This window comes from Halichoeres trimaculatus, unplaced genomic scaffold (genome assembly GCF_033239565.1).
Source record: "Halichoeres trimaculatus isolate MK-OKI-2021-1 unplaced genomic scaffold, fHalTri1.1 fHalTri1_scaffold_3, whole genome shotgun sequence".
Taxonomy (NCBI): domain Eukaryota; kingdom Metazoa; phylum Chordata; class Actinopteri; order Labriformes; family Labridae; genus Halichoeres; species Halichoeres trimaculatus.
This window is the reverse complement of record NW_027437181.1, coordinates 36,951,026-36,972,128: the sequence shown is the minus strand read 5'-3', so window position 1 is coordinate 36,972,128 and position 21,103 is coordinate 36,951,026. Positions and strand designations below refer to the sequence as shown.

The following is a 21,103-nucleotide window of genomic DNA, read 5'->3' as shown; positions in this document are numbered from 1 at the left end:
TTCTGCTCTTCTGTCTTTTCTTCTGTCTGACAGTTAGGCTCCAGTGTCCACCATCACTACAGAGTTGATCACAGAAATCATTTTCAGCAGAGAACACACAGATCTCTCTTCTTCCTGCTGGAAAAACGTTGCTGGCCTGTGGTGTTGTCATAGAGACTAGTGCTGTAAATGGTCATCCACTCTGAGGGACTGAGAAATAACTGATTTTCTTAGTGCTGATAATCTAATTTTAAATCCTGGCTTGTGAATAGGTAAATGCATAAAAGTGAGACTGCCTTTAAGAAAGCTCAGGCCCATGAGTGTGATGGTAAAACAATCCAACAAAAATACTAACAATAAACTGATGAAGATCTTTAATTTTACTCACTACCAAGGTTATAATAGTTTTGGATTTGTCATTATAGTTTAGTTTTAGTTAGTTTTGACATTTTATTTTCCGTTACAGTTTAGTTTTAATTTGTTTAAGAGCAGGAATTCTAGTTTTTATTTAGTTTTGATTTTTGCAACAAGGCTTAGTTTAACTTTAGTTTTAGTTTAGTTTTAGTTTTTTCATACCTTATTAACCAGGTGCAGGATTCAAAAAGGTCAGAGTATTTATTTTGTCATACTGTTTATTTTCCAGTCCAACATAGTGCTCACTGCTCAGTCAATGCTGATACTGAAATGTTGGCTGCTGCCTTCAACACATGAAAGTAATATAAACTTAGTATAAAAAATATAAACATAAATTATATAAAATAATGTTGACATAAATTACATAAAAATGATATTAACATAAATTATAAAAAAAAAACAATATAACTTGAGCTTCAATAAATAAAAACGTGGACTCTGTAACAGTTAAACTATTACAGATGCTCCGATTCATTGCTCCTCTATGTTTTGTCGCAACACAGCCAGTCAGTGCAGTAAACAAGCTCATCCCTGTACGCCGCTATGATGGTGCCGTACGGCGCTGACAACTGCCGAAAACTGTTGTGAAATTGGTTGGGAAAATGTGTTGGAGTAATTTTAATCCTAAAGGCTATTAACATTGTCAAAAACTATAACTAAGGGAATTTTGTCTATCATTTTGGTTAGTTTCAGTTAGTTTTGTGAACACAAGATACAGTTTTAGTTTACTTATCGTTTTTGTTTTCTTTTCTAGTTTTTATTGGTTTGAGTTAACTGCAATGTATTTAAAATTTTAGTTTTCGCTTTTAGTTTCGTGTTAGTTAACTATTATATCCTTGGTCAGAACATGCTGAGTCGAGTACTCTTACACATCTTCTCGCATCCTGTGATGCATCCCACTCCATCTCTTATCCACCCCACATTCCTGGTGTCCCTGGTTTCTTACAGCCTTTACTGTATTGACTTAAATCAGACCAGCACTTGAACTGCTATCTCAAATCAACAACAGTAGACGTTTGTCCTCCCTCCCGTTTGTCTTGTCTTGTCACCCCTTCAGCTCACATCAGGGGTTAAATAAAGTTTAGAATGATGGAGTAGCCTACAGGGAGGGCTGGTGATGGTCACTATAGCAGTTAACCATATTCACATCTCTCTGACTGCTAGAAAAAAAAATGCATTGGTCTTTCATCGCTGTCCTCTGACACGGTGCTCAGCAGAAAAGATAATGCAGACAAGGGGGAAAAAAACATATGTACGAGAAATTCTCAGTCATAAGTGAACATTTTATTCTCTAAGTTTTGGGCTGGATAATCATTTAAATAAACAGGTTACACTTTGATAAGGATGTTTTTTTATAAAAAGGAAAGTAATTTCTTCAGCTCCTGTCATATTAGTCTCAGAGATTCCTGATGCAATTCCAGTAAACCTCTTAACCCATTCACATGACACATCATACATCACCGTCCAATCACACGGGCTAATCTCATCTCTCCCAATATGTCAACTACAACTGATATATCTGAAGCAGTCCATGATAATAAAAACAGCAATGAAGAACCATTAAGGCATTTAACTCATCTCTGTACATAATGAAGCAAAGAAGGATGTACATTCTGAAAATATTTAGTTTCTTTTCCTAAATAGTTTCTCTTTAAGTCAAATGAGGCTTTCAGTGTGAATAAGGAACAACAAAGAGAAAGCACAACACATGTCAAAATGGGAATATGGCATTGAAAGAGAAGACAGAAAAAAAAACATGAGGACTACTTTTAGGAAAACATGGACACATCTCTAATGGCACAACATGTAGCAGCCTTAAAGAACAAAAAACGTCTTGCATGGCACATTCAGCTCCCTGGAGGAGAAACCGCAGGAAACATTTTATGTGTTTTGGTACAGAAACCTGACTGCAGCTGAAAATCAAGAAGCACTGACTCCTGATCATTTCTCAAACTCTCATCTACAGCAGAAACCTTGAACTGATTGATTTCAATCAATGATACATTCTTTAGAAGTCCAGCAGTGACTTTAGGGTTTCCAGTGTCAGACCTTTAAGAACCGAGCAGCCCGCAGGTGACAAAGTTCATCCACTTAAAAAAAGCTTATCAAGGCAAAGAGAGATCTTCAACAAAGAGAAAAACAGGGGTCTTTGTGTTGGAATCCTTTTGTAGAAAATTACCCGGCTTTATAATAAATCCCCAAAGGAATAAACCAGAATTTCAGACGTCCGCTGTGGCCAGTGCATGGAGAGTAGCACTGCAGATTTATGTTGGATGAAGAGCACGCTTCAAACAAGTGGAGCCCATCTTCAGTCTCATAAAATCTCCACCGTGCTGGGTTATAACCAGAGCAGTCTCTGACGGTCAAGCTCAGAAAGCGTCCCCGAGGAGGGAGGTTATGGTTTGATTTGAGGAGAAGAAGAAAAAAGAAGACGCTTCATCACTCCCTCAGTTTCCATCTAAATGTGGCTTTTTAGAGTCGGTATAAATGCTAATCTTTTCAATCTCAATTCATTCTCCAGAAAAAAATGAAAAACAATTCTGTTTATTACAAGAAGCAACTGAATGTTCCCACCGAACAGCAATGACTGATTGTTTCTGCGTGTTATTGTTTCCTTCAAAGACGGAGCCAGAGAGGGGCTTGTGTGTTGACTGTTATTCACAGTAACATATACAGCTGAATATGACTGTATCAAAACATAAACAGTGACAGCTCATAACTGGCAGCTAGCGCTGGTCCTGTTGACATGAAGGAGGGGAATAAGAAATGAAAGATGTGTTATTGGACAAAGAAAAGCGTGTTCACTCCTGAGTGCAGGATGAGCCATTCAATTCTTAAGTAGAAAGATAAAAACTACCATTGGTTTTCATTTCTTAAATAAATATATTTTTTATCATTGATCCAGAAACTTGAGCTGGACTGCACAATATGTAAAAATGTCTGACGTGATAGAATGTTATGAGAATGGTATATCACAGGAAATGGACAGTTTGTTTAAAACTGCTGACCAAAAGGTTGCACAGCTGATCCGCCAATTCATAGATTTGAACAACACAACTATAAAAGACACAATTTGACCTTTTTGGTAAGAGTTGGATTAAAAGATCAATATTATGCCTTTTATGCTCTGCAGCCTGGCTTTACAGTGTTTAAGCTGGACCAACCAAATATTTTCATCCTTAAAGGTGATTTAGGGATAATTTATTGATTTGTTTTGTTTTTTGTTATTGTCATTGTTGACAATGCACAAAAAGACACAATAATTCCTTAATTTAACCAAATAACAGGTTTTGATAGTGGAGACTAATCTATTCTTTGTGTATGTGGGTTGTGAACTGCAGTTCATCAAAAATCCTCTTGGGCTGCTTGCAGAATTACTGGAAACCACTTCAACATCAATTAAAAAAAGACGATCTTACAAGAGCTGTGAGGACTTTCTGTAAAGGCTAGTGTTTTTCTGAGATAAAGACTGTTTCCCATGAGCACTTGGACCCATTGTTGTGTGAATGTGACTTTTACCAAGGAGTGTATTTTTTTGCTGGATATAAAGCGATGAGATAAGGTATTCGTTTGTTGTTATGTAGAGCTATTGTTTAAAACATGACAAATAAACACAATTTGTACCATAGTTTAGTAGCCTGGTATATTTAGAGCCATTCATAGCCTGGTGCTCCAACCTCACCAAACAGAGCTAACGTTAAACTTTGTCAGCCTGCTTGGTGTTGTCATAAGCCCCGTTTCCACCAATCAATCAATTAAGACTAGTACAGTTTGGTACGGGTTGGATAAGTAAAGCCTGATTCTGTTTGTGCTTTCCACAGCAAACTATGCCCCCTTGTGGTAAGCCAGATGCCGACAGCCGCTTCAGTTACATAACAGCGTGACACCATATAGATAGTGGTATCGTCTGGCACCCCAATGTAAGGTCCCAAAATGTAGGACAGTTGATGTATCGAGACAAACTGAACTGAACTGCTTGTGGGAACAGGGCTATAGAGACTTAGACATACCGTAAATCAAAGCAGGCCTACTCGACCCGATCTGCAAGCAATGATGTAGTGTTAAGAATTAACCTATATTAGTGCTGATAATCTCATTTTAAAGTGTGGATTACTATCAGGCATATTTTGAGAAGGGAAGCTTTTTCAAGACCACTAAGAAACTCCTCACAGACCCTGTAACAACAAAAATCTTTACAGTCTGGTTAAAAAAATAAAAAGTTTTCTTTTGAGTTTCTCTTTGAGTGGTGGTGGTGGTGAATTATTTTATTACTACTTATTTTTTAAGCTTTGTCCATATAAGGGCACAGCAGACTTGACTGACAGGTGGGTGCACTATAGCTGTCTGTGAAGAGGCTAAAGATCCACCTCTCTATCTCATACAAGGTCAATGAAAAGTTTGGCTGAGTCAGTATTCTGAGTCAACAAAGGCTTAAAAAACAATGAGATGTCACTGAGACTTTGTCCATGTGTTTCATGGCCTCTGCGTGTGACACGTTTCATTAAAGGGTATTACTGTGAAGATGTGTGCTGTCTGTGTAGACTCCACTGCTTCAAACACACACAGGTGCATCAAAGGTGGATCAACCTGGGGCTGAAACAAACACTCCTACTTGATGATGAAAATCATACCTTTTCCCTTTATGTGAGTCATATCAATGCTGATTTTGGTCTCTGCAAAAGTTTCCCCTACAATTACAAAAAACATAGATATCACCAGTTTTATCTTTTGATGCAACTGTCAACAGTGACCTTCTAGAAATATCTACCAAGAACAAAAATAAGTTTAGAAAGAAGCTGTGAATCAGACAGAGGAGAGGACAGAGATCATTTTAGAGGCTTTCCTGGTTCACAGTTTAAAGCGGTGCATAATGGCTCTGGGTAATGACACAAAGGCTGCTTTGGCGTTTTAAGAACTTGTTCACAATATTACTGGGGTACTGGAGGCCAAAACTGAGTTTGATTTTTAGGTGAAGGGTTATAAAGACATTATTTGTGTACTGTCTGAAACAGGGTTATTGTTTTTCAAAATTCTCCTCAAACCACAGAGCCTAAGCCGTTCTCTGCTGGTTTTCTTTGACCCAGGAAAAGACAGCATGTTAAGAACTCTGTGCATACGCAGAGATATCTCTACATGTGCTGATTCTTTCGTGTCGTGGAGGGCTCTGGAGCAGATCTCCTAATCGAGTGGGGGGTGGGTAGGTGGGTGTGGGGGATCAAGGACACTTTATCAGAGCAGGTATTACAGACAGCTGGTCTCATCAGTCTGAGGGGAGAGAAAGTATCATCTTCAGCTGTTCAGCACGGCGTTGTCTCTCTTCCTGAGTCTCCCCCCTCGTCACTGAAGGCCCTGCTCAGCCGGCACAGTCTGTTCTTACCCTCCCTCCTCCTCTTGTCCCTGCTGCTTATTTCCCTGCTCGACACCTCCACAGTGAAGTGGCTGTCGCCGCCCTCTCCTTTCACAGAAGAACAAGACGAGGGCTCTGAGGAGAAAGTCCCCTCGGGCCCCTGGGAGTGCGGGAGGGATGTCTGTGAGCTGCTGGGAAACGCAGAGGGTGAAATAGGGGACAAAGGTCCCAGTGGAGAGTAACGTCTCAGCGAAACACCCTTGAGATTTACAGCCAGCTCTAGAACCAGTTTCCTCGACGCACGAGGGGGGCAGGGGGGTACAGAGGTTTCCTGGAAAGTGGAAGAGGTCCCACTGAGGGACGAAGAGTCACTTTGCACAGGAGTTGGGGGCTCAGACTGTGTGGCTCTGCTGCTCTCCCTGCTAACAGGAGACATCTCCTCAGTCTCTGGACTGTCCACAGACTGGAAGGAGAGAGGGGAGGCAGGGCTCTCTGGGGAGAAGGGCTGCATGTCCATGCCGGACATTCCCCCCACATCAATCTCGTCCCCAGGCGCAGCTCCACACCTGAAACTGGCCTGGGGGCCCTGCACATTGACAGTTCGGTAGCTGTGAAGTCCCAGTGTGATCTGTGTGGGTCCAGGAGGGTCCAGGAGGGGGGCGTGGCCTCTGACACGTCCTCCACTGTGGAAGAGGCGGTTCCAGATATGTCCCAGTCGTCGACGGGAAGAGGAGGAGGTGGTGCGACGCGTTGAGTGACGTCTGATCTGTCGACGCATCGCCAGCCGCAGGTTCTGTAACACAGAGGCCTGGAGGGGGCAAGGACGAGACAGGGAAACCATCAGAGGCTTTTATTTCACTTTACTCCAAGAACATCCAACCTACACAGAATTCTATATTTGTTTTTCACGTCTGGTTTTGACACTGTGATGCTCCTCTTCTTGTCTTGGATGCAGCAGTTACCACATTTAGAAAGACAGAGCTTTAATGGAGGTAACTTCATGCATCAGGATGAGAGCACACGTTGCAGCTCCTCTCCGCAGAGTGGTAAAATGCTAACACCTGATCTCAATCAGAACAAAACACAAACTGGAGCAAACAGAGCACCAGGATTTGCCTGTGATGGGCAGCTTTTGTGTTTGTTTTTTTTAGCAGCTGTGGACCTTTCTCAGTGAATTATCACCTGAGCTCTGTTTGCATCTTGTGCAGTCTCCCCCTGCTGGTCATTAGAAGGAATACAAGTAAAGGTTTTACCACCTTGGCTTCACCTTCTAAACCAGAAGCTACGCCTCAACCCCACACTTCACACTGATGTGTGTGAGTGTCCAGTGCTTTTCCAAAGTAAATTCATAAAGTGTGTGAGCACTCTGTGTTTTTTTGGGCTAAAGAGAGTCACCTGCTGAGACTGATCCACCTGAGGAACTGCACACCAGTCCTAGTTCTGCTGGAATACACTGCACTCTGTTTGCTGTATTATGTCCAGCTCACATAGAAAGGCAGGTATAAAAACAAACAACCAAACTGCAGCCAGAGACTCAACTCATTGATGCCAAATTCCAAACTGGTCTGTCTCATGAGAGTTCTTTACAAATAAGATATGGAAGATGTGATAATTCAGACCCCACCAACCGTAAACAAATCTTTAGAAACATTAAGGCAGTATTTAGGGCCTCAAATGTAAACAAGGCTAACAAGAATGAGAAAGGAAAAATGCTCATAAATTATCTGTAAGTGTCATTTCTTGTGATTATTTAATGCACATTTGTAGTGTTTGTTTTATGTTTGCATGAGACTATTAATAGTTTATAATCTAGTCATCAATACATCAGGATTCTCTGTGCAACATAGAACAGAGCTATAAGGAGATATATATATATATATATATATATATATATATATATATATATATATATATATATATAAAATATATATATATGTATATGTTATTAAAGTCTGTGTGAGCTGTCTGATTGTGCTACCTGAGTGGGGTTGTACACAGGGAAATCCTCCACTGGTGGGATGAGGCCCTGTGCGATTAATTGACCATATGAAGGCGGGGCCTCTCTCTGAACAAACTCAGCCTCCATGCGAGTCATCTGAGTCTCAAAAGCTCTGAAAAAGAGGAAGATGAAAGACAAAAGGACAGGGGGATGAGAAAACATTTTATTGTTGTGGATGGATGAGGAGCTTGTAGGAGAAAAAAGTAGTTCACAGGGTTGAGTTTGAAGCATCAGCACAAAAATGTAAATGTATAACTAGAACAAAGACTAGATTAGAAGTGTTCAGACTTATCTCTGCCTTTTTATTCTATTCACAGCATCTCTTCCTCACAAGCTTTACTTACATCCATACTCTTTATATGAAAAGAGCTACTGGACATTGTGAACTGAGGAGTGATCAAGGAATAGCTGCCCTACCCACAACCCTAACCCTTAATGTCCTACAACACCACCTGACACCTGTACAAAGTTCCTCTTGCTCATCCGTCTGATCCTACAGCAGGAGGACACGTTTGCTGTGCAACATGAATCACTTTGACGCCAGGGACACACGCTGCCTGCCTGAGCAGTGTGTGACGGGAGCCTCTCTGAACCGCTGCGGTGTACACTGTCACAGTGCCCACACAGACAGAGAGTTATCCACAAAACTGCCGCAAGACTCCTGCTCCTCCTGCTGTAACTCCTTTTTCTTTACACAGAGTAAAGATTCACCCTTGAAAAAATTTAAATTAGTGCTGTCAGGGGATTAAAAAAATAATGTAATTAATTACAGGATTTGTAATTAATTAATCAAATTAATTGCATTTTAATCTCATATCTGCTTAAGGTCCCAAAATAAAGATATTGAATTCCAGGACATTAAAATTACATTAAAAGACATTTAAAAATAAGGTGGGAATATATATAACACATTTCTAGGTACCCTGAGGCATAAGGAACACAGGGGAAAAGTGATGTGTTTCTATCTTTACAAAATCTACACAGTCCTGCACCTAAGATAAGCTGATTTGAATTTTAGGACAGTTTTTGCTTCTGTCACATTTTTACTCAGAGCGGACACATTTTTCACTGCAATATGAACTTCTATACTTCTATGAGGTCAGGAGAACCAGGGCTAAAGGCTAAAAACAATGAGGAACTATGTAGAAAACACTTTTTTCAAGTCTTGGGTCAAAGAAAACTGAAGTATTTTCAGTTTAACATGCTCTGAACACACAAACTGTTGCTGATTGGTGCAGAGCAGCCCCAAGCTGAAACATGACACCAGGAAGATGGAAGGAAATTTCAAAGAATTCTTTAGATTTAAATACAGGATATAAATCGATCATTCAGGGCTTGTCTAATGCATTAAAGAGTGTAGAATTATCTGTTTTTTACAGAATTGAGCTAGAGCAAACGGTTGATTTTCTGCAGATTTTCAAAAAGGACGTGTGAAGTAACAGGATGTGGACAGCAGTCTCACAAAAATCACCCTCTCCGCCCCCGATTTTATTCATGTTGCTGACGTTTCGTGTGATATATTCAGGGACTGTCGGAAATTTGAGAATCTGACGAGAACGCCACTATTTACAGCTTTTGAATAGGACAAACGGTTTGTAAATGCTAGGCATCTGAAAATACGTGCGTTTTTAAACCCCCCCGGGTTTGGGAGAATTAATTAATCTAATTAGACATTAGAACCGGGTTTCGGGTCCAACTTTTGGAAAAACACATTTTTTTGCGGGCTATTTTTCGGGGGAAATTAGGCCTGTTTTTAGCCTTTCACCAAATGGGCCGTAACTGTACAAAACGTAGCCCGATGGCTCCGAAACCTCCAGGGTGCATCCGTGAGGTCCCTAGGAGCAGCCCTAATTTTAATATAAATTTGATTTAGCAATGGTTAGCACTGCAGCCTCACAGCAAGAAGGTCACTGGTTCGATTCCCAGCCTTTCTGTGTGGAGTTTGCATGTTCTCCTTGTGCATGGATAAGATAGGCAGTTTGAGAAATGAATGAATTTAGGTTTAACTCCAATCCTCTCAGTTTTTCTGATGTGCTGATTGGACTTTAAATCAAAAGCAGGATGTTTTGGTTCTTTGGGCTTTAGAGACAGCATGTGTAGCCATGATGACACAGGGTAGCGATGGGAAAAAGGAAATCTGATTATCAATGTTTGCAGGAAGGCACTAATGGAGGCTTTAAACAGACTGAGGTGTCCTGACCTGTACTCTCTGTTCCTGAGTGAGTGCAGTTTGAGGGCACAGCCCAGGGCGATGACCAGAAGGAGACTGCAGACCAGACTGCCGATCAAAGCAGCTGTAATCACTTTCCTGGGCACTGCTGCCATGCAGTCCCTCTCATCGCTCCCGTCTAAGCAGTCCTCCTGACCATCACAGCGCCACGTCTCAAAGATGCACAGGTTGGTCCCGCAGTGGAAGTTTCCGGGTTGACAGTCGTAGCAGTTCTTCTCGTCAGACCCATCGGGGCACCTCTTCTGGTTGTTGCAGCGCTCTGATGCAGGGTAGCACACTCCACTGCCGCCCTCACAGGGGAACTCCCCATCGGGGCACGCCGGGCAGGCCTCCTCATCCCGGCCTGATGGACAGTGCCAGTACCCGTCACAGCGCTGGCGTTCAGAATAACAGCCCTGATCACTGCCGCAGGGACGCTCTCCAGGAAAACAATAACCTTTGACCTGGAAGAAGAGGGAGACGTGTCACAGCTCATGCGCCAAAATGACAACAGGTTAGTTATACTCCATTTAAGCAAATACAAAGTGATCAGAAAGATGAAGGGAGTAGTCAGCATCCTCCAGGAGGCCAAACTGGACTTTAACTGTCATCACATGTCAGAGCATGAACTTTTCTACATCCTATTTTTAGTTTTTTTTAGGTTCCTTCTTTGAACAGAACAGCTTGAGAGAGTGATAGGAAATATGTGGAGAGACATGAACCTCACCATGGGGACCCGGGGAACAATCCAAACATTAACCCTAAAGGATGTTAGCCCCTGTAGAGAAGATCCAGACCAGCACCCAGAGTCTGTTCTGGTTCAGATCAAGTTTCTGAATCAGTTCTTCAGTTTTCAGCAGATCAAGACCAAATCATTTTTAACATCTCTGTTTCTACATTTGTATAATATAACAAGCTTGCCCACAAATGACAGGAAATGCTCATTGTTGCAGGGTGTTGTACTTCCTGGCAGCTGTACCTGATATGTGGCGTTGAAGCCATGTCCTGGGCTGTGAGGCTGGGCCATATACAGAACACTCATCTGTCCGCGGCTGGACTCCAGAAGAGCTGGGCGCCTGTTGTTGTGATATGATAGAACCTGTAGGAGGTGCTCTGCCCGCTGCAGCAGGCCGTCGTACACATGCAGTGAGTCCTTGGGCCCCAGCTGCAGGTCCAGCTGCAGCACAATGGGTTTGGGGTCTTGAGTATCCAGCAGCCAGGAACACCTGAGCTCCACCATGGCGCTCCTGTTAGCACGGAAAAAGTCAGGGGAAGCAAAGGAGCCGTAGAAGTTTCCCAGACGTCTCCCACAAGTAGTGTCGGGACAGCCCAGCTCGTCAGAGCCGTCGTGACAATCTCGAGCTCGATTGCAGCGCAGAGCGGCGGGTAGGCAGCGTGTGGACTGAGCCTCTGTGCAGGGGACAGAGCCATAAGGACAGAGGCCAGGCAGGGCCTCAGTGGGAGGAGGGGAGCAGCTGCGTTCATCACTTGCATCACCACACTCGTCCTGACCGTTGCATTTCCAAGAGCGGGGGAGACACTTCCCATTCCCACAGAGGAACTCATCTGACTGACAGCTGCTCTGACCCAGGTGACCTGCAGAGGAGAGACACGGACAGAATGCATCACCAGCAGCTAACAGCGGTCAGGAAGAAGAGTCCAACATAACACAAGCTGACAGGTCTGCATTTAGCAGAGTACAGCCTGAAACACAAACCAAAAAAAGAAAAACATCTCAGAGGCTGGGTCCTTTATTTATCAGTGTTAGCTGGTTTCAAGACCAGAAACATTTATTCAAAAAATGTCTAAACGCAGGCTGTCTGAGCAGAGAGTATGAAGAAGAGCCAGGTGCACCTAATTAGTTGTGAAGGTTGTTTTATGAAAACAAGAACCTACATCTCTTCTTGGAATGAGACAGAGTATTTCTAACACATTAAAGCTCTTCACTCTGAAGGTAGAAGGTAGAGAATTAAAATAGCTCAGAGCTGTTGAACTTTCCACGTGACTTCATAAAGTAATAAAAGTTCAAAGTTGTATCTGTTTGAACACACAGGGGTTTATAAAGTGCTTCTTAACTCTTAAATTCTTTAAAACTAATAAAAGAATATTAAAATGATAAAACACCTTCACAATGACCATATGAGGAGACACCTGAGCACTGCTGATACACTGCAGCCCCGAGTGTGAAAGCCAGGTTTACACACCAAGAAATTTCAAGCCAGAACTTCTTGTATAGGATCTAAAATTTTTTTTTTGGCAATTTGTTGTCAATGTTTTCAGCTGATGATGAGTAGTAACTTGCTGTTTCATTTCCATTCAGTTCAATAATTCAATTCAATTCAGTGTTTATTATTAAATGCTAAGTATTTCGTTTGGTTTCTCAACATTTTTTGACATAAGTAATGAAAACTCAACTGAAATAAATGATAAAATGTTGAAGTCAACTGATAAAAAGGAATAGTGAACGGTGATACTGTAAGATATCTTCATATTTCTAAGACCTCTCAAGACCCATGTCTATAGACACGCCTTATAGACGACAAGCCTTGAGACACTTCGTTGGCTCTGTACAATGTGAGGAGTGCCAGGATGCCTCATACACTGCAAAACTGAAATTTAAATAAGCTTTCATAGAAATTCTCTTGTTAGACTAGATATGAGCCACATTCACCTGACAAGTCCAAAAAATATCTTATTTCAAGTCCCTGAAAGCCAAAAATGATGCCTGAATTACAATGAAAGAAAACAGCAATAAAAAATTAAGGCATCATTTTTTATTTATAATATCTTACCATAACTTGTTTGGTGACTGAGGCTCATATTGAGTCCAATGAGACAAACACGTCTTTGCAGTTTACAGCAACACTTAATCAGCGAGATGCCATGTCCTGTTAGATTACTGATTTTCCTCAGTCCATCTGTCACACTCTCACAACCAAAATGAAGTGCACTGGTTGCTGGCTGCGAATATTTTTTTGTGGTGGATGAAATAAAATGCTGAAAGTACTAGACCAATCAGAAATGTTCAGTTACACAACACAATTATACGAGCCAAACCATTAAAATTGTTCATTTTTTAAGACTCAATCAATCCACCCATCAATCCATCTATCAGTCCATAAATATATAAACATGTCACTGTCCTCAAAGAGCTGAACAGCACTTGAACCTCAACTCTGTTGGAAATAATCTGCCCTCAAACATTAGTTAGATCCTGGTTTCTTCAAAGTATGGAATTAAAAGTTGTCACCCTGGACCAAAAATGTGTTCAACAACCTCTGCTGCCCGCCAAATTACCTCTGATGTAGGAGAGGCGGAAGCCCTGAGCCTGCCCCGAGCTGTTGACCCGAGAGTGGAAATACAGCCAAACACGCCCACCGGTGGAGATGAAGGGTGGAGGCAGCGTGGAGCCACACAGCCTGGATTCTCCGTTCCAGGTCGGAGTCAGCAGTAGACAGTCGCCCAAACAACTCCCTGACTCAGCCACATCAAAGTTCCTGAAACTAGAAGAGGAGATGGCTCATTTCAGGTGCATGCTGTCATCATCAATCACCTGAAAACTGCACGTGTCATAGACGTACCTGATGGTGATCACCTCTCCCTGGCCTCCCTGGATGTGCCAGCTGCAGTTGACCCCAGGAGGGTAGTTCAGAGGCCAGGAGGGACTGTAGATCACACCCCTGCGCTCCGTGTGGACCTCCACTCTCTCACTGCAGCCTGCTGGGTGACACAGAGACAGAGGGGGAGGAGAACAAACACAAGAGACTTATTTTTCTCCCACCAAATAAATAAAAATAGCAGCTCTGATGTTTATCCCAGCATCTCTGCAGCATTTGAAAGAGATCTCTGATCAGTATGAATAAAACAACATGTGACCTTATTGTGTCTCAGAGACGCTCTGTGCACATCCCAGAAGCAGCAGCCAAGGCCACAGCATCACCCGCTCACACCACTCCCTGAGGAATCATTTTGCTCCATGACGAGTTAAAGCATTGATATGGATTTTGTCTCACAGCTGTTTGAAAAAGTTTGACAGAAATTGATTGAGACAGATTTATTTTTAGTCAGCTTTATAATCAGATGAGGACTCTTTTTATAACACTGCTGGTCACTCAGCTTCATAATCCCAGTTTTTATTGTACTCACAATAAATAAGAAAAAGTGGAAGTACTAAAATACTATTTGGTCATTTTTGTTTGAGATGGAATAAGATAAATAGCGTTTATCTTATTCCATCTTTTAGAAGTACTGGCGTTGAGAAACCTGTCTTTGAGGACAGATCCCACTGCTTTACGTTCCAAAAAATGGGATGGACGACTGGATTACTGCATTTTTAAGTCCTTAATTTGTCCCCCTGGCACCCCTTCAGTAACTTTACATGATTAACAGCTTTAAAAATCCACATCATTCTCTCACTAGTGTTTTAGAAAACCCATATTTTAGCATCTGCCTTAAACTCTTAGTTTCAGCTACTGTCTCTTTAAAATCACGTCTCCACGAACCCCCTTTGCTCTGATTGGCCAGCCTTCTGAAGGCCTTTTGAAGCAGAGTTATTGGTGGACCTTAGTGTTTGAGACAGGCTACTTGAAGGTGTCATGAACTAGCTAGGAGGTCCTTTTAGGATGACCTCATCCTTTCAGCAAGTCTCATGGAGATCTGGTGCTCTTTCTAGAATGGGGCAACAAATCCAGGGATTTCTACAGCATATGGATATGTGGAGGTTTAACAATCTGCACACATTTAGCCTAAACATCAAGCATTATTACTTCATACCCATGTTCAAAATATGGAAAGGCAGAATATTCCCTCTTTAAACAACTAACACTAAAAAGCACAGTAATAAACCAAACCATTTTACAGAAATTATCCATCATGGTTACACAGCACAGACTTGGCTCAGTTCTCTCTCTGTGTGTGTGTGTGTGTGTGTCTGTGTGTGTGTGTGTGTGTGTGTGTGTGTGTGTGTGTGTGTGTGTGTGTGTGTGTGTGTGTGTGTGTGTGTGTGTGTGTGTGTGTGTGTGTGTGTGTGTGTGTGTGTGTGTGTTAAGCTGTCTGGATGAATCAGTGAAGTCAGCAGACAGAAGCTGGGCGGTGGGGGAGGAATCATTCAGATGGATATCAAGCACACACAAAGATGAAACTGAACGCTTCAGTCTGAAGCTAAAAATGAAGCCACAGCTTCATGAAGACATTTTTCACTGCAGGAGACTCTTTAACTGTCCAATGAGAGAGAGGGACAGCGTCAGGGTTTGAGGATGTTTGTGTTTTGTTGACTTCACAGTTGAACGTTGTCGCCATCACAAGTCTGCAGCAGCACCACTCCTCAAGTTAAAGAAATGACTCATATTGAAGCCTGTGGGTCTGAGATGAAGGTTGTTTTGTTACTGTGCAGTGTCCTAATAATGATGTTTTTAATGTTTATTATGTTCCATCCTGTGTGGCTGTTTCAACGTTGTTTATGTACGTCATCATTCCCCTGGAGGAGGTAAGTGTTTCAATGAATTGGGTAACAACATTTTGCCTTGGAGATTGGTAATGTGAATAACTGCCCTTTCTTTGAATGATCATTACTACATCAAACCTGTGCATTTTGTTAACCTCCTTTCCAAGCTTTTACTTTAGCCCCTTGCTATTCAGGGTAAGTAAAACAACATTGTATAACTAAACTAGGTCTTTGTACTGGAATATATTGGTTATTGTTAATAAGCTATAAGTGTAACTAAACATAAATACACTGGCTTCTAGGGTTTGGGGGATACGCCTTTTCTCCCAATTTGATTCTTTTAACATTTTGGGGGTGTAGAAATTGCGATTCCTTGATAGTTCCTGTTTGAGGGATTTTTAGTTTCCTTTTTTTAATACCTGACCAAGTGAAAAAAGTTGAATGATGATAATAGTGATGGGAAACTCGATTCTTTTTACTGAATCTAGTTAAAATGAGTCACTCACCAAAGTGAATCTGGTTTTTGAGTCATTTGAGTCACTCGAGTCAGTTACCCAGAAAGTGCGTAGAAATCTATATTTCAGAGAGATTCATACCACGAAATGACTGAAAAGGACAATTAATACACTCCAATGTGAAAAAAAGAGTGAAAGATCAACATATATTAAAGAAACTTCTATTTTTCTAACTGACAAATAAAATAACATTAAATTAGATATATAAATAACTGAGAAAAATTACAAAGTTCAAACAGTGCAACATTATTAAAAATAGCTATGTACAATAAATCTAAAGTAAAATAAAGCCTCTTGACAAATATGAAAATATATGGAAATAGTTTAAACAATAAAGTTTGTGAACTCAAGTGTCTGCACCAGCGGGAAGTGAGTGAGATTATGTGCTGTGAGTCGAGCCGTGCAACGTATTAAGCTATTGAGTGATTCGTAACTCACGGGGAGGAAGGGGGAGCGTGAGTGACTCATATGTGCTCTGAGTCATTCTGTGAGTGAGTTAGTGATTCGTATGTACTGTGAGTTGAGCCATTCTACGTACCAGCCATTCTCCTGTGATGTGAGTGAGGGACTGGGCTACCGTGAGCTTTGTACTGAGTCAGTAAATGAGTCATTTGGGGTGAAGAATCATGATTCTCGAGTCAGTAAAGTGATTCTCGGGTATTGAACAATTCGTTCGTGATTCGCACGACACTAGATGATAATGATGATGTCTACAGACTGTTTCTGGAGCCATGTTTTACCAAAAAATGCACATCACATGTAAGTCAGTACTTAAGACTAGTCTCAACTTTTTTCCAATCCAGTTTATAAACAAAGACTAAAATGCAGGACTTCAATTTGAAAACAAAAACATTTTTGGGCATTTGAAAAAAACTGTTTTAAAACTAGGAATCACAAAAATCTGAAATATAGAAGAATCATAATTTAAATCAAATTGGCACCCAAAATTCATGAAAGAATCGCATCAGGAGAAAAGCGTATCGTCCCCGCCCTAGTATGCAGGGTCTCAGGAGGTTAAATCACAACCACTATTTATCAGAATAACCAGATGGTGCTCACTACAAAGTTGCTTTTAGTTCCTTCATGTAGACATTTAGCATCAGGGACACACTGTATGTTTTTTTTTCGGTCCCACTTTCTCTCTGCCCCGTCTCATGTCTGGTATTACCTCTAGACCAGGACCAATGACATGAGGAAGCACAAAATCTCCAAGAAATGCTGAAAAGAGCTGCTATGATATGTTCAACCCATAAACAAGTATGAACACATCAGTTATAAACAGCTAGAGGAGATTGAAGACAAATATGTCATAGATTCACATCGTTTTATAGCTTCAGCCTTTTGCAGTGCTTTACATCATATTCTAGGGATGCACGATATTGGATTTTTGCCGATATCCGATACGCCGATATATCGAAACTCCTTTTGGCCGATACCGATACCGATAATCACAAGTTTGTTTGTCTTTTTCACTGGAAAGAAAGCTAAGTCTATCCTGTACTGGAATTTATATGTTACTCTTATTGTGACGGTCTTATTTGTTTAAGAAACACATAAAACAAGACAAAAAACATTTAATTTTACCATAAATAATTTTTTTCAAACTCAAGACATTCTGTATTGAAAAACAGAAAAATAACTTTTTTAGATCACATGGACTTTAAATGTACAATGCATTTTTAAACATAACCAAGTTGCATTTGATTATTTTAGAGCTACTGTAACAACCTGGTGACAGACACAGAGCTCTGCAGTGCAAATAAATGAAGTGCTACATTTTATTTAAGGAGCTTATTTTTCAGATGGAAAATAATAATAATCCTATCTGAATAGCAACTTATCGGCTGTGCATATCGGCAGAAATTTTCATATCTGCTGATACCGATAAACGTGTTTTTAAGCTTTTATCAGCCGATACCGATATCGTGCCGATAATATTGTGCATCTCTATCATATTCTAATTTGAAGTCATGAAGTGAGAGTGTTTTTAAAGCCTGGATATAAGCTTTAGCTCAACATCTCTCATCTGTCTACTGTTTTTCGTGTATTATATCAAACCTGTGCTTGTAATGATGGAATCAAACTTCAAACCTGTTTCAAGCTACATCTGACTGCAACAAATCTATGTGATCACATGACCATCACACCAAGGTCTGTTATTGGACATAAATATAACTCATATTTTAACCTCATTCATCATAAGGTTACAGAGATCTTCAGTCAGAAAATCAGGCAGTATGAGGAGAAAATAAATAGCATCAGCACATCTGCAGTTTTCAGGGTTTTTTTAGGCTTTTCGTGTGAGTTGAATCTTCATGAAGTCACTAAACATTGATGCTCGACCACAAAACTGAAGCGACAAACAAAAGGAGAAATTAGCTTCGGTGCCTTCTTGTATATTTAACTCTAACCACTGGATTGGTGGCTCTGCAGCTGTGTGTGTGTGTGTGTGTGTGTGTGTGTGTGTGTGTGTGTGTGTGTGTGTGTGTGTGTGTGTGTGTGTGTGTGTGTGTGTGTGTGCAGTGTGAGAAGAGATGCCAGGTCAAACAAGTACTGACAAGTGTTTGGGGAAGGTGTGTGTTTAATGATGTGTGTAGGAACTTGTTCTGAGGGTCTCTTCTCTGCTATCTTTCTCTCACTCTCTCTCTCTCATACACACACACAGGCACACACGGTAGAAGGTTGGAAAGCAGTCTTCTCCTTTGCTTCCATGCCAATAAAGTGTGGATATGATAAGGGAGAGAAGGGGGAGGGGAGAGGAGAGGTGGAGAGGGAATGGCTGTCTGCAGAGCAGCAGTGATGTAATGCTGATAGCAGCATCACGTTTGTGAAAGAGCATCCATGTTTCCACACTGACCCTGATCGTTTACCCACCACAGATCAATAGCTCGGCAGGTTTCTGCAGCCAGAGAGCCTCATCCTCGCTCCATATCCGATCACAACAATGAAAACAGTTTGTCTGCATCGATCTGATCCCTGTGACAGAGCGACACAGGAGAGGGCAGGAGGTGTATTTACTTCCACTGCTGTTTGGGTGTGAACGATCTGTTTAATAGAAGATCTCTGCATCTCTGTAAACTACATCACCTCCAATCAGGAGATGCAGGCACATCTAAAAATTCAGTTCACGTGATCTTTTGAATCTCCTGCACACACACATACATACACATACACGCGCATATGTCTCATGCAGTATTACAATCACAGCTGGATTGTGTTGAGATGTAAACATGAGAGCGGTGTGGGTGCATTGTTGTGTCTCACCTGCACAGCGCGGAGCGGAGCGGAGCCACAGCAGCAGTCCGAGCAGCAGCTCCGTCAGCCCCATGGCTCCTGAGGGGACTTCTGCTCTTATCTCGGACTCGATTCTTGCGGTTTGTTCGACATCAGTGTCCTCCAGTGAGGCCCCGGCACCGGTTTCAGCTCTCAGACACCGTATACACCGAGAGGTCCCCCCTGTAGCAAATCATTGTGTCCTTTGAAGATAGCCAAGAAAACCCACAGTAGAGTTAGTGCACAGGACTAAACAATATCCGGTCACTGCCTTCAAAATAAAAGCTATATTGAATTGCAAGGCATTTCGAGCGTTTACAAAAATAGCTACTACCCAGAAACTCAGGGCAAAGAAAAAAATCGATGTTGTTCTTGTTGAACTTTGTGTGATTTTGAAGAAGCTGAAGTGCGATGTTAGCAATGAGGTCACATAAATGAGTATACTAAGTACGTAAGGATAGAGGTTTAAGTTAATTTAAGCTCTTAAAATACTGATAACCTAAAATAACAGAGGTTAAAAAATATAAAAGTCAATAAATCGTCTGGAGAAAAAAAACAGTTCAAGTCATAAGAGTTTATTTAACCCTATATAGAAAACATACTAAATATATACGTTTTAACAATGAAAAGTGAAACACTGATGACACCTCTTTTTTATGTCGTGATTTTCAAAATATTTTTTTCTATTTTAGAAAATATTTTCAATATCATTGATAAAACGTGTTGCCCACAATGATTCAGGGATTTGAGTAATCCCTTCCAGTAGCATTTGACTGGTGCTTGTACTGTTTGGTATAAGTCAGCGGTTTTTTTTTTTGTTTGTTTGTTTGTTTTTTTTGTAGCATTAGACTTTAAAACAATCTTGTGCCGTTTCATGGTGAAGACCCAATATGTGATTTCCAGCTCTAATTTTGAAAATTATCCTGCTAACTTCCTCTGAAGTAAAGCAGCCTTGTGGTAGGCTCTCTGCATCTAGCAGAACAAAGTGGACCATAAAATCTTTGTTTATGGTCCTCTTTCTTCATCTTTAGGGGAAAATTAAGACAAAAGTTGAATACAAACCACGAAAATCGTTCTGAAAGCTAACATTACGGAAAAGTACTCGTTAGTTAGGGTAAATTAATGTGTGGTTCATGCTTCGTGATTTTCTTCATCCGAGCCTTCCATTGTAGTAGTGGGCCGCGTGTCTACTGCCTCCCTGTGGTCAGACTGGTGTACTGCAAATGCTGCTGCGAGTTTACAGCAAATAAACATTAAATATCTAAAATATGACATAAACTGCAGAAAACAAAATGATTTGATATTATTCATACATACTTTTGAAGTTGTCCGTTTTATTTCAATCAATGTATAAGACTTACCAAAGGGCACATGCAGGGAAAAAAAAAATCCTGTTGGACCAAAAGGCACCGCTGGGATTCGAACCCAGGATCTCCTGTTTACTAGACAGGCGCTTTAACCAACTAAGCCACGGCGCCGGTGATCGCGACGAGCGAATCATGACGTTATAAAGATCACTGTTTTGGATGGTTGTTGTGTTGTTGGTAGGCTTGTGTTATATGCCATAAGCAGTTGACTGCCAGAAATTGAATCAAACGGCCGCGGGAGCGCGCGGAAAAGTGCATCGTTCTCCGGTCTGCAGCTGTTCTTTTGGCAAGAAACAGATGTAACACGTAAATAGACGTGCTACTTAGTCTATGTTACCAGATAAAGAACTATATGACACTATAAAGGCAGGCAAAAATGGTCAATACCTGTCGTGTTCCACATTAAAATGCACCAACTCTGTTGCAGCATTTGGTCTATAATCTAATATTTCACTCGAACAAAATCAGACCGCTGTAAAGTACAGTAAGCATCAGTGGCAAAACATGGGCTTGGATCACTTTATGGCAACCAAAATGATCAATATTTTGCAGCCTGC

At 41.2% G+C, this 21,103-nt stretch overlaps 1 protein-coding gene and 1 non-coding gene across 3 annotated transcripts; both read right to left on the bottom strand.

Moving 5' to 3' along the window:
• Window positions 1-875: 875 nt before the first annotated feature.
• Window positions 876-19,409, bottom strand: lrp3 (low density lipoprotein receptor-related protein 3). 2 transcript variants are annotated; one of them, XM_074666701.1, is made up of 7 exons: window positions 19,171-19,409; window positions 13,530-13,668; window positions 13,246-13,451; window positions 10,928-11,544; window positions 9,940-10,412; window positions 7,719-7,851; window positions 876-6,548 (listed from the first exon to the last, which is right to left on the bottom strand). In XM_074666701.1, the coding sequence occupies exons 1-7, from the start codon at window positions 19,232-19,234 to the stop codon at window positions 5,691-5,693; spliced, it is 2,490 nt and encodes an 829-aa protein (XP_074522802.1). In that variant the 5' UTR covers window positions 19,235-19,409; the 3' UTR covers window positions 876-5,690. The 2 variants fall into 2 exon arrangements, with proteins under 2 accessions (XP_074522802.1, XP_074522803.1); XM_074666702.1 differs by having other exon boundaries at window positions 13,530-13,665.
• A 1,174-nt stretch (window positions 19,410-20,583) lies between these two features.
• On the bottom strand, window positions 20,584-20,657 carry trnat-agu (transfer RNA threonine (anticodon AGU)). The gene has a single exon. It is a non-coding gene; the product is annotated as a tRNA-Thr (tRNA).
• Window positions 20,658-21,103: the final 446 nt, after the last annotated feature.